The sequence below is a fragment of the Oryzias melastigma genome, linkage group LG7, assembly GCF_002922805.2.
Source record: "Oryzias melastigma strain HK-1 linkage group LG7, ASM292280v2, whole genome shotgun sequence".
Classification (NCBI taxonomy): Eukaryota; Metazoa; Chordata; class Actinopteri; order Beloniformes; family Adrianichthyidae; genus Oryzias; species Oryzias melastigma.
The window spans coordinates 15,082,666-15,093,691 of NC_050518.1; the positions used below are offsets into that span (position 1 = coordinate 15,082,666).

Sequence of the window (11,026 nt, forward strand, 5' to 3'; positions counted from 1 at the left end):
TTTTTTTTTTTGAAAACTGGCGAGCCATTTTCCAGCGCACTTCCCCCGGTGAGACCGAGATTTTTACCTGAAAATACTGCGACTGTGAGCCGGTTTCCACGGCAGACAGCGGGTCCACGGGCGATTTGGACATTTTGACTTGCACCATCTATCGAAAGCGCAGGGAGGCGGGATGCACACACAGACATGGGGTACTGGAGGGAGCGAGAAGAACCAGGAGCATCAGGCGGAGCGAGGAGACGGTCGATAAGACGAGAAGAAAATGGTCAAAGAAGCCATAATATATTCCCAAATACAGAGACAAATAAGGTTCTGGTGGGGAAATCGTTCTGCAAGTGGGGAGAAACGGGGGTTTATTTGAACCGCTGACGCCGAGGCGTCATCGCACGAGCTCGGTACAGGTCCGTACTAAGTGTGCAGGTTTGCCGGGGGTGTCGCGGTCGACTGAACCGACGCAAAATTTAATCTGAGAAAGCATATGGATACAGAACTAAAAACATTACTGCATATAAAGAAACATTTTCTTCATTTTTTTAAATCTAGGTTTTTCTTTTTCCTTGTAACACGTCCATTCCCCCTCTCACAAGGGTAAAAAACCTTGAAAGCCCAATAAGTGGAACTTTTTAAGGGGGTGGATATTTTTTTTTCATTAGTTAAATCTTTTTACTAAACACAAACACATTTTTACCTATGCTATATTGATTCACGTTTATTTCAACCCACAAGAATCGATCGATTTTTCTTGAAAATAAAATAATATGGGCTATACCAATTAGGGGTGTAAATTAGCAAGAATCTTGTGATGAGTATCACAATCTTTGACAGTATATTGAGATTGAAAAAGTGCCTGACGTCACCTAAAGGAAATGCCTTACTTCTGGTTCCAACGAAATTAAGTAAATCAAGTCGAAATTTTTCAACAATGCGACATAGCCATGTTGGAACCAGACAACATTATTAAGCAGTGATTGGTTCCAATTGGTCTTACACTAACCTCACACGGCAAGCGCTACAGTTCAGGTCTGCTGTAGATGTTGAGAAACTCCAAACTCACAATAATTTCTATAGGAAGTATAGTAACCTTCCCCTTTATTCGCTGCAGTTCAGCTGCATATGAACCCAACAAAACGGATTTGCAGCGCCACAGAGGCTAGACCGCAGAGGTCTTAGTTATCCTCTGCAGTGGGATTGCCTCTCACACTTTTAAAGGTATGAAAAGACTGCAGCGCTCTGATCTGAGGCCCAACACCAGCCTTGTGAGCCCAGGGTTGGTTAACATTTCAAAGGCAACCACTCTCGCTAGTCAGGAGTGAGCAGGGCTCCAAGGCGCCCTAGGTGATTTTTGCCCTAGGCAGCCGCCTAGGTCGCCTCTATCCAGGGAGTGTTCTTGTTGGAAAGCCACACCCCTTCCACTGAAAGCGACTCTGGAGAATCTGTCAATCCAATGTTCGAGGTGGGTGTTAAAAAGAGGTACCAGAGTAAGAATAGCTATTCTGACAAATATAATATCTGAATAATAGCTGCTTCTTTCTCATTGGAAGTCTACGGGATTTTGGCTTTCTGGAACCAGTAGGTACTTCCTATTTGTTACGCGAGGGAAGAGGGGATACTGTGTCCAGTTCTCATAGATTGTCAATGGTAACAATACACGTGTCACCATATGATACATTTACCAATAGATACCAGAGACAATAATTTACTATATTTTTTATTAAGGCTGATATTATTTACCCAAATTTACGTGTGACCAACACAAAAGTTGATGGAAATTCATGATGGCAAAATTCTACACACCCACAATTCTAGACATCACTTTGGCTTTCTAAAAAAAGGAAATTTCTTTCCCAAAACTCATCAGAAAGACTGATTCTTTTCTCAGGTAAACAGTCAATATTATCCAAATTCCACCACCACACATCCTCACTCCTGCTCCTCTTCTTCCTCCTCCAGCTACTTGTCTTCCCCTTCTTACAACAGGAAGGTTGACCTTGCTCATTTTGTTGGTGAGGTACCTCCAAATCATGCTACAAATGGTACTGGCCACGGCCTATTTTCACATATTTGCCAGCATTCACAATCATATGCAGTACCTGTGATGCAACAGAACTAACTAGCTGATTGGCCATACGAGATGTCTAAAACTCTTCATTCATTAGTGAAGTTTTCTTTTCCCCTGAGTTCAACAATTGTTCCAAGAAATTCATCTACTGTATGCTGTTCATTGGATTTTCTGGACTTATTTCGAACATTGACCAAATAATTGTGCAGATGACGGCTCCCACACAAGTTAGTTTGGAGATTGGTCCCAACGTGCAGCCCTGAATAAACTATATACTTATATTTTTTTAAGCACTGTTTAGATTATGTATGAGAATAAATAAAAGTTGTTTTCTGAAGTAATCGTAGCATTCCACCAGGAATTTTGAGCATCTTACAGAAAATCAGAAAAAAAGCAGCACTGGCCATGACCACTCAGTCAAGCTGATGACGACGTCATGTTTGTCACTGTCTGCAACACAAGTTAATGCCTCTTTGCTTCCCTATACAAATCCATTCACATTTGTTTGTGCCAAAGATTTTGCAACTTTTATTTAAAAACAATTTATTGCACAGTCAATACAAGACAGAAACTGTTGTAAAAACAGGGAAAAACTTTTCTCCACTTTTGCTTTTTTAAGAAGAAAACCTACAGTTATAGTTTTGTTATACACTAAGGTGAAAAGCAAAAATAATAATGGAAAAAACAAACAAATAACAATAAAAAAAAAAGACAATTCTTGTTTCCCAGTTATCCGCTTTTGCTTTTTTTCAGTTTATCTTTTGGTAAAGTCACAACTTAGTGTATCATGTTTTTAATGTTCTGTTTAAGTATTAAAACTCTAATTAGGTTTCCTTAAACCTATAATTTTCCTTGTCTTCTGTACTCAGTTTATCAATTTTAACAACTCAATAACCACCACTCCGTATAGACGGAACATGTTTTCTTCTAAATTTGGATATTCTGCTAACAATCCAGTTGAGTCCAGTTAATTTACATGAAAAAGATTAAATAAATATAGAAACTGAGATAATAGAATAAATTATTTTACCATAAATTATAATTTGCTATAGTCCAATGGAGTCCAGACCATTAACAAAACTATATATATATATATAGCCGGCACAAACAAGTAAGAACTAAACCAAAAGGCTGCATTAGGCACTAGGAGTAGATGTTTGGAAATAACATTCAATCTGCTTGAAAACGTTAATTCACTTTGATTGAAAATTATTTTTTGGCAGATACTTTTGGGAGTTTTTATTTCAAATTATTCCTTTTGTTCTCTGTTTAATGCCAATTACACCGACAAAGCTGAATCTAGAGGAATGCTATGTTTATGTGGTGTTGGAATGATTGGAAAAATTACTGTCCGACTCAGAAAAAACACAAATAAACATCATAAAAGCAGCAAATCTTTTGACATCACAGAATGCAAATTATCTTTATAAACTAATGTCAATGTGCACCTTTTACAGGGAGATACTAGAATTACAGGGAGAATAAAACAGGAACAAGAACAGTCAATATCATGTATTCCAGTTTAACAAGTCAGATTAAATAGTTTAATTTGTCCACACTTGCTGTAGACACTTGGAAGATGTGATGAAATTCACCATTTTTGAAAATATCTTTAAGTAAAACATTAATTATAAGTGGTATTTTATTTATACTCTTCCTGAATTATCATTGGAGTGGCCAAAGTGACTGTTTTATTTATTTATTTATTTATTTTTATTGTGTGCAACATTTCTGGTTGGCAGTTCATGTGTTAAAGTTATGAACAGCACAATCTGGACTCTAGCTGACCCCACAACAGTTCAGGCAAATAATACCGGCATGAGAGTTTGAGTATGTTCATAGAGAAATTATACCAAACACTGATGCTTGAGATAACCAGTGCTACTCCAGATATATGACCCAAAACATGTCATTTATTTTATTTATAGTATATCTCATTTTAAACTGTATCTCTGAGTTAAAGATGTAGGTTTTTTTTACACTTTAAATACAACATTTGAATAGTTCACTCTGACTTGTAGCTGGATTTTTCTCGGAGTGGGCAGATATCTGCCTTCCATCTCTCAGTTCTGCTTTGAAGCTTTTTCTTGAACGAGCATGTCCCACATACCTACAGTGAAAGGAGTCAAAAAGATATCCTGACATGATGCCCAAACTGCCTGAACTGACTCATTTCGATGCAGATAAGTGACAATTTTCCTCTGAGATCTTGTCTGGGGTGGATTTGGCATGCATGGCAGGAAAATAGTTTCAAGTGGTTATTTTCAACTTTAGATTTTAGGATTCACTGCTGTATAGACCCATCATCTACAGGGAGGTACAACAAGGGGAAGTTGTTGAGTGACTGGAAATGGACTTCAACCATCAGGACCCCCAGACTGTCCCTTCACTTAGCTGGAAAGAGACTCAGCTTGTCCTGGAGGCTGATCTGTACCAGGTAGAGACAGTCATTCAAAATTTGACCTGTGAAACTCAACTCCCATGTGAGCAATGCCAGTGACACCCCAACAAATGGCTCTCACCTGATTGGCTCTCATCTCACGGATCACTCCGAATTCTCCAGTCTCTTTAATCTCTCAAACATCTTTACTTTTAAAACTTTTCTACAGAATTTCTCCAGTTTTGCAAAGTACCTTGATTCACATCAGTAACCAGCGATGTAAAATATCTAGATTGATGACTTGTTGCTCAGTGGAGTAAAGACTAATTTTATCCTTTTTGATTCACTTACCTCCTGAAACGAATATGTAGCGTGTCCATGATGTACGTACTGAAATAAATAGAAACGTAAATGATTCATCATGTACCTTAGAGGTAAAACCAAAGTATACCAACTCAATTCACATATGGTATAGTTTAAAGCCCTCGCTTGAATTGAAATACTAACTATTCCAAACCTCAGTGGAGGAAAGAAGTTCTCTACCCTTTCTCAGAGGAGCTTGAACTTGACTGGTAGCTCCTCCGTGTTAAGAGTTGAGGTAAGTGGATATCTTTTCCAATCATATTCCTCCTGGACGCCTCCATGCTTGGAGAGATATTGTGGGTGTGTCTCACAGGGAGAATGCCTTTAGATATTAGACGAACTATGACTACACTGACCTGGGACCCCCTTATGTCTCAATTCCACTGACCAGACCAGACTTGACTGGACTAGTATGCTATTTTGAGCGTTTCCATTATGGAATGGACCCATCAGGCCAGACCGATTCATTCCATTTTTTGTCCCTCGTTGGTTGTAGCTCCATAGCAAAATGGAACGGAGCTGTCAGGGTGGAGCTTCTGTTGTCACATGATGAAATCCATTGATTGACAGAAAGGTTTTACAACAATAGCAAGCGTCCAGCCAGAGTTATTTGCATTCAGTATTTCCCCTGTATTTGCGGGGGTTAGGAGCTTTAGACGCGCTGAATCCGCAAATACGAGGAACTGCTGTAGTCGCACTACTATGACACACAGCTATGTCATCGGTCCACACCAGGGGTTTCCGAGGGCCGGTGTTCTACATGTTTTCAAACCAACCTGCCATTGAAGCTCCTTATTGGCCAGACACCTGATCCAGATAATTAGCAGCAGATTAGGCAGAGTTTCTTGAAAACCAGCAGAAGGCCGGCCCTCGAGGTCTGACTTTGGACACCTCTGGTCTACACCAATGACGTTGATGCACTTTGATGGTCCAACACGCAGTGGAAAAACTCACTTGAATTGCCCGGACCATTCTAAGCCGGTCTGGACCACTCAGTGGAAACGAGGCTTTAGAGTTCACCAGAAGTGGGGAAAGTTTCAGTGGAGTGTAAGATCTGAGCATTTCTGGTTAGATTTCTGGCTTCATGACCTGCTTCAAGATAGTTGGAAGATAATGTATCAATGCCTTTTATGCAAATGGAGGAATATTCAAGTTCATACACCCATGTTTCCAAAGTTTGTCCAACAAAAAGAAATTTAAAAATAGTCCTTTCATTACTTATTTTGAGATACTGATGCTCAGGGTTTGACAGACCCTCTAAAGTGACTTTACTTGGAAAGAACCAGTTCAGAAAACTAGCTTTAAGATTGGGGATGCTCTGTGGCCAGTACTGTCTCCAGTTCCTCCCAGATTACCTCCACTTTAATAGAGCACGGCTGGATGGTTCCTGTCTCTGAGGATGTGTTGTGTATATATCCTGTCTGTGGAAGGGAAGCTGGTGCTTATAATCCCCCCCCCTGCTCCCTTAATGACTCTTCAAAGTGATTTCCTCTCAGTCATAGTTTTATTTCCGAACCATGCAGTGGAGGAGGAGCAACCATCCTCTGGTCAGGATGCTTTCAGCCAGAGCGGTGTGGAGTCTGGTAGGGGTGATGATGGCTGGGTCTGGCCTTCTTCAGCAGCCTGATAAAGTACAGGGACGTCTCAGAATGTCTTTTCCCTGTGGTCAAACTCAGTTTTTTGTCCATGTGGAGGCCAAGAAACTTGACGGCCTGTTCAACCTGTGTTCTGTTAATAGCTAAGGAGACAAATAAGAATTCTATGAACAAGTCTACTGTAGGCTTATTTAGAGTGTTTTAACAACACCCAATCTACGCTAAACCATGCCAACAGGAGGAGTTGATTGCTAGCCGTCCCCGGCTTGAATTGTAAACTTCTTCCCCTTTTGTGCACATACTCAGGAATTCAAGGTGACGGTGTTTACTTCTTTAAAATACATACAGCACCAATATTTGAGCATTTACATCAAAATGAAACCTTTGAATCAAGAGGGGAAAACACAGAAGGCTAGAATCAGACAATGAGGCTGGACTTGTGCTTTCATTTGCAGCATGTATCTGGCTGATTGCTTCAGACCCGTGCTTTTGCATCATCTGTCTGGGATCATTATACATGAGGAGCAGTCTGCCTGGAGACTTCCATAAGAAAGGAAAAATAGGCAAGGTTGCACGTGTGCAGATCTAAAGTATGAACACCATTCTGTTGTGAGGAGATAAACTGGAGACAAACTCTGAAAGAAGGTCAGGCTGCATGTTTGTATGCTGCTGCATGGAAAATTATTCATATTTTTTATTTTTTTTCTATAGTCTTCTTTATCACAGCACAACGGAAACATGGAAACTGACATCTGATTCTTATGTTTTGGTTAAAATACTGATATTATTAAGCCATTTATGAACTGTCGGGTTTAAAATTAATGAAAATAAATCTATCAAATATTGTTAGTAACATGCTAACTAACTAACGTCTAATAGTTGAACCTCAGATTCAGGAACAGGTTGCTATCCTGGTCATGGGACTGTGGACCAGCTCTAAACCCTCTTTAAGGGTTCTGGAGGATTTGTGGGAGTTTGCTCATCCAGCCCACGTGTGCTTTGTGGAATTGGAGAAGGTGTTCAACCCCAACCTCATGGTGTCCTGTGGAAGGTTTTTTGGAAGTACGGGGTCCGGGGAGCCTTACGACCGGAGTAGGAGCTTGGTTTGCATAGCCAGTAGTAAGTCGGACCTGTTCCCAGTGCATGTTGGACTCAACAGTGGTCGTGTAATTATATTTACTCTGTCACATTTTTAAAAAACCTTTGTCGTTTTCTACAACATTTTGGGAGGAGTTCATCAGAAATTTGCCTCTGAATTGTGGGCGGGACTGTTGGCACTGAGTTAGCCTGCCCTAATTTCCCATCATCCTTTTGTTTATCCTCTCCTGTGACAGTCTGGCAACCTGTCCAGCGTGTATCCTGCCTTCACCCATCAGTAGCCAGGTTAGTCTTCGGCACCACCGTGACCCCGAGAGGAATAAAATGGTTAAGAAGATGAATGAGATGAACTGAACAGTACTGTTTGAATCCCCTCAGGACTCACTGCAGCTTTCTACATTCAGGTGAAAAGCCGTCATGTCTCTGCACTCATGGTTTGGAATTAGATCTTAAATTAAATCCTTGAATTGTTTTTTAAACTCTAGTTAGTTCATCAAGAACCGCTAACAAGCTTCTTGGTGTCTCTTAAACACTGTTTGCTGATTTGACCAGGATGGAGAACCCGGGAACGTATCTTCTGTTGCTGTAGTCCCACACAGTGAGATGACCTCCCCACGGTGTGGTCTCTGATCTCACCCTGTTGGAACCCAACTTTTCTACCTCTAATTTTTCATACATTAAGTTAACATGTCCAAAAATAACATATTAATACGATAAACCTGACTTTAGATTAGAAAGTTATCTTGACCACATTTTTCACTAACCTAACATCCATCTAGGACATATTTAATCAAATCCAGTGAGATTCACAGAGAAAAAAACTGATACTGAACAGTGATGGAGAAGTTTTCCAGATTCCTTGTATTTCTCACAAGATATTCAAGTGTGAATGAAATATGTGAACAAACAAGAATTAATGTCAAATCCATCCACATTTCGTTTATCCACATCAAAATATTACAAAAAGAACATTTTTTAGAATATTCTACCACACAGTATGGTCACAGTCATTCCATATTGAAATGATTCTATGATAATATTCAATTTGTCTGAAACAGATTGATCTGGTTAGATTTCTGCAATATAAATCAATTAAGTTGATTCATTGTTGCATCTATATTAATAATCCTTGACAGATTAATAGCTTTCCCATATATATTTAAACTTTAAATCTTGAAGTTGTGCTTTTTAAAATTATTATTCCAGGACAATAAGTATTATAGCGTTTGAAATATATAGTAAAACTTCATCAAAATGCTAAATAAATCACGTTTTTGATTGATGAACGTTTGTTGGGACTCCTCCTGCTTTGAGCTGGTCATTGACAGCTCGCTTGATGCTTTTCCTTTCTTCTCCTCTGATGGGAGGCGTGCTGGACATCACAGCTGGAGGGGCTTCTTCTCCTCTAGAGGGAGTACCGAGTTAGTGAGTGTGGCGAGAGCAGCGGCGCGCCTGGGCTGAACCGAGCTGCGCCAAGTGAGCGACGTTTCAGAACACCACACCGGAAGTCCTGGAAGTTTGATTTCAAAATAAGATACAGGAGGAACTCAATGACTGGCGCGTGATGCTACAATATCAAATAACAGAGCGATATGTGGACCAGATGTGAGCAAATTCACAACTAAATAAATATTTGAAAGTTTCATGAATTTAATTCCAGACTGTATCATTACACACATAATATTTTTTTTAAAAAAGTCTTAACTCCCTTTTGTTTGTTTTTTTTTAAAGAAATGTACAATATTTAACTTTTCAAACAATGATATTGGTGTTTAAAATGATTTGTTTCAATCATTCATTTCACATTTCATTGAAATTCATTTTTTCAAACATATTTTCTGCTTAAAACTGTCTTAAATATGCACACTATCACTGATTAATGTTTTAATTTTTGTGTTAGCATTAGCATGTAATGTATTTTTTCTGTCTTTGTAAATCTTTTGAATAAAATGCTGGAAAAGGTTTACTTTTTCTGCAAATGCTGAATTGATTATTACTTAATGTAAAAGTAGAATTTTCTGCATGGACGGGTCAGTTAGCTGTGTGCAGGACTGGCGGATGAGAAACCAAGGTTAGATTCCCAATGGGCACAATAAGCTGAATACGGTGTGGGCCCATGGGCAAGACCCTTCACACTACTACCTCTAAAGGGGGCCCGGATCTGGATTTCCCTGCGGTTCCAGTCCGGATAAAAACACAAAATTGTGTCTGAAAGGGCATCTGGTGTAAAACTCTCTACTCTTTCCTAGCCATTTGATAAAACAAAAAAGAGATGGTCCCGCGGCCTGAAGGTAAACTAATTCTCTTTATAGTTCAATTTGTTGAATATGAAACTATTAAATATTGTTTATCGTAGGCTTTATTTGTTTTTTCTTCATAGTGTTTAGCTCAATCTTCTTCTGAATTAAAGACTGGGGTGCAACAAGCTTTTGGATTCGGCCTAAGACAGGAAAGGCTTTTGGGGGGCAAAAGTGCTTTTAAGAGAAAATAAGTATAAACGATTCTTAAATAATCTGGAAGTTATTGCAATAGAAAAAACAGGTTTGAGAGACTTTTAACTTGAAAAGACAAACCGGAAGTGGCGCGTTTGTCTCTCAGCTGACGTGACAGTAGCGCTGGAAGCCGAGAGGGTCAGGGGGAGGAGAGGCAGGGGAGTGTAGCGAGAAGACGACAGCAGGAGATCCAGCACAGGGTGACCACTTTAAGCGGACCATCCTCGCACAGCTTGTCCACAAATGCTCCTCTACCCTGGAGCCTCCGAGCGACCGCGGCGCCGAACCGGATCTTCCTCTGCGAACCTGCCGGAGAACAGAGACACAAGATGATCACGGTAAACCCGTCTTTTTCTTTCCTTTTTTAAATTATTTATTTTTTTTACCCCCCTGCTGCACACTGCAGGCCCATCCATACATGTAATGTTTGCCCTCCTGTATCACACACACTAACGCAGCCGCCGTCCCTGAATGACAGCGCAGCGACAGATCCTCCGAGGCCTGCACGCGCGTTTGTGTCGGTGGAAGGAGGAGAAGGAGACATGGTCAGTGCATGTTTTTCCACTGGAGGCCAATAACAACATATCTGTGCGTGTGCGGGGTGGACTGGGGGGTGGTGGGGTGCTAAAGGATGAGCTACATCCACGCGCGCTCTCCGGCTCACTGACAGGGTGTTAACATCTCCGAAAACGCGTCTTTATAATTGAACAGGATGTTGTTGGTTTTTATTTTATTTTATTGTTGCGGGCCTCGTTTAGAGCTAACCCTCCATCCACACACTGATGCTGTGGAATGTGCATGATGATTAAAAAAAGACAAACAGCTAAATGAATTTCCTCCAAAATGCGCGTCATCGCAGTCATCCGAGGAGGCGCATTGTGGCCTGACGGAGGCGAGCGGTGCGTCCCAGGACGCGGCGGCGCGGCTATATGATTCCAGCTATGGCTGTCACACAGGCCACGGTGTTATGTAACGAGGAGCCTACGCTGCTTGAATGCGGGTCCTCACGCACGGCCTTGCCAGTGCGCGCGTGCACTGC

At 40.6% G+C, this 11,026-nt stretch overlaps 2 protein-coding genes across 5 annotated transcripts in view; one reads left to right on the top strand and one right to left on the bottom strand.

The window, feature by feature from the left end:
• The window catches only part of cacnb3a (calcium channel, voltage-dependent, beta 3a), a 29,797-nt gene extending 28,985 nt beyond the window's left edge, over positions 1–812 (bottom strand). Inside the window, exon 1 of one of the 3 annotated variants that reach the window (XM_024292964.2) lies at positions 68–801. In XM_024292964.2, coding sequence (XP_024148732.1) covers positions 68–148 — 81 coding nt within the window. In that variant the 5' untranslated portion in view covers positions 149–801. Of the gene's footprint in view, positions 1–67 lie in introns of all 3 variants that reach the window. The other 2 variants (XM_024292965.2, XM_036212802.1) reach the window with 2 other exon arrangements.
• Positions 813–9,966: 9,154 nt separating this feature from the next.
• LOC112158993 (adenylate cyclase type 6) overlaps positions 9,967–11,026 on the top strand; it is a 49,959-nt gene continuing 48,899 nt past the window's right edge. The window contains exons 1-2 of one of the 2 annotated variants that reach the window (XM_024292739.2): positions 9,967–10,325; positions 10,446–10,532. The gene's annotated coding sequence lies outside the window, so the exon portion shown is untranslated. The remainder of the gene's footprint in view (positions 10,326–10,445; positions 10,533–11,026) is intronic. The other variant, XM_024292738.2, reaches the window with a different exon arrangement.